The sequence below is a fragment of the Tupaia chinensis genome, unplaced genomic scaffold (assembly GCF_000334495.1).
Source record: "Tupaia chinensis unplaced genomic scaffold, TupChi_1.0 Scaffold149964_2, whole genome shotgun sequence".
Taxonomy (NCBI): Eukaryota; Metazoa; Chordata; class Mammalia; order Scandentia; family Tupaiidae; genus Tupaia; species Tupaia belangeri.
The window spans coordinates 355,162-357,037 of NW_006209806.1; the positions used below are offsets into that span (position 1 = coordinate 355,162).

Here is a 1,876-nt window from a genome sequence, read left to right on the forward strand (position 1 = left end):
TGGCCGGAGCTGACGTGACGGTCCTTTCCTTTCTTGCCTTCGTAGAATTGAAAGGAAAATCGCGACGATTTCCTTGGAGAGCAAGTCTCCCCCGAAGACCTTGGAGACTGGTGAGTGCCCGCCGTGTCCTGAGCCGGGGGGGCACGTGGCCACATCCCGTCCTGGGGACACGGGGGGCATCCCGTCCTGGGGACACGGGGTGGGGGAGCTGTGCGGCCGGGGGCTTACCAAGACCAAACTGGGCTTCTGGAATGATCTCTGCGTGGCAGGCGGCCCTGACCAGTCGCTCCAGCGTGAGGTGGGGGCAACAAGCCCATGTCCGCGGGCGACCAGGCACGAGGCTCGGGCTGTGCCCCCGTCTTGGCCCGGGCTTTCCTCCAGAGGCCCTTCCCAGACCCCCGCGAGCACCGGGCTCAGCACCCACCTCCGCCTCGCTCCCTGGCAGGGGGTGGCATGGCGGGCCGGAGGCCGACACCCGCCAGCGAGCCTGTCGTCAGCAGCAAGTGGAAGTCCACCTTCTCGCCCATCTCCGACGTCGGCCCGGCCAAGCCCGCGGACGGCCCTCTGCAGGCCCCCACCCTGGGCCAGGCCTCCCTGCTCGCCTTCCGGCCCACCCTGGACGAGCCGGCGGCCGCGGAGGCCAAGCTCGTCGCGCACCCCAGGAAGAGCTTTCCCGGCGCCTTGGCGGGGGCCGACGGGCTCAGCCCCGGCACCAACCCCGCAACGGCTTGGCCTTCGGCGGCGGTCTGGCCGCGGACCTCAGTTTACACAGCTTCAACGATGGTGCTCCCCTCCCCCTCCGGGTCCCCGAGGCCTCGCTCAGCTTCCCCGCCCCGCGGGGCAGGGAGGGCCCCTCGGAAGCCAACCCCTTTCTGAACAAGCGGCAGCTGGACGGCCTGTGCGGCCTGAAGGCCGAGGCGGGCAAGGGCAGGGAGGCGGCCGAGGCGACTTCAGGAGCGGCCGCAACCTCTTCATCTCCGCCGCCGCCGTGCCCTCCGGGGGCCTCCTGGGCGGCCCTGGCCTGGCCACAGCGGCGTCGTCCGCGGGCAGCACGCCGCCCTCCGCACAGACGCACCGGCCTTTCCTGGGTGCCTTTCCGCCTGGACCGCAGTTCTCCCTGGGGCCCGTGTCCCTGCAGGCCAACCTCAGCTCTGTGGCCGGCTCGTCGGTGCTGCAGTCCCTGTTCAGCACCGTGCCGGCCGCCGCGGGCCTGGCGCCCGCCACCTCTGCCACGACCCGACTGACCAAAAAAAGGGCAGCTTCTCCGGGGTGACGGGCGGAGCAGTCGGAGGTGGGCAGCAGCACGTCCCCGCGCAGGGCTGACCTGCCACCCGCCAGGGCTCATCACAAGCTACTTCACAGGTCCCCTCCGGCACCCACTGGGGACAGCCGGCTGTGGCTGCTGGCCCCTGCGGCCCCTGGTGCAGCACCCGGCTCCCTCGGCACCCTGGCAGCTGTGCGGCCGCAGGTGCCAGGCCACGCCAGCCTGCGTCCTCCGGGGCGCAGGGCCCGCTGGCTCTCACTGGCCTTTCCTCTGTCCTTGGAGGTCACCCGTTTCGGAGTGACCGCCCTTGGGCTGGGGCAGGCCCTGGGAGCTGGTACTGGGCCAGAACCAGCCTGGCAGTGCTGGACCAGGAGGGCGCGGCCTTCCGGGCGGGGTGGGCAGGCCCGTGGGACTGCAGAGGGCACGCCCAGGTGAGTGTCCGCCTGCCTGCTGCTCGCCGCTCTGCCCGCACGCCGCCGCTGCGCTGTGCCCGACTGCGCCCCCTGCGCCCGTTGAAGCCGGCTCTCTCTCTCCTGTTTGCAGGTGTCTTTAACCCCGCGGTGCCTCCCGCCTCTGCTCGCCCGTTCGGAGCCAGTGTCGGCAGCGGGGCCG

General features: G+C 71.7%; 1 protein-coding gene across 1 annotated transcript in view; it reads left to right on the plus strand.

Moving 5' to 3' along the window:
* The window catches only part of DOT1L (DOT1 like histone lysine methyltransferase), a gene marked incomplete at its 5' end in the record, with an annotated part of 54,525 nt that overhangs the window by 50,727 nt on the left and 1,922 nt on the right, over positions 1-1,876 (plus strand). Inside the window, 4 exon segments of the mRNA XM_014585537.2 lie at positions 46-110; positions 446-718; positions 721-942; positions 945-1,237. Of these exon segments, the coding sequence (XP_014441023.2) occupies positions 46-110; positions 446-718; positions 721-942; positions 945-1,237 (853 nt within the window).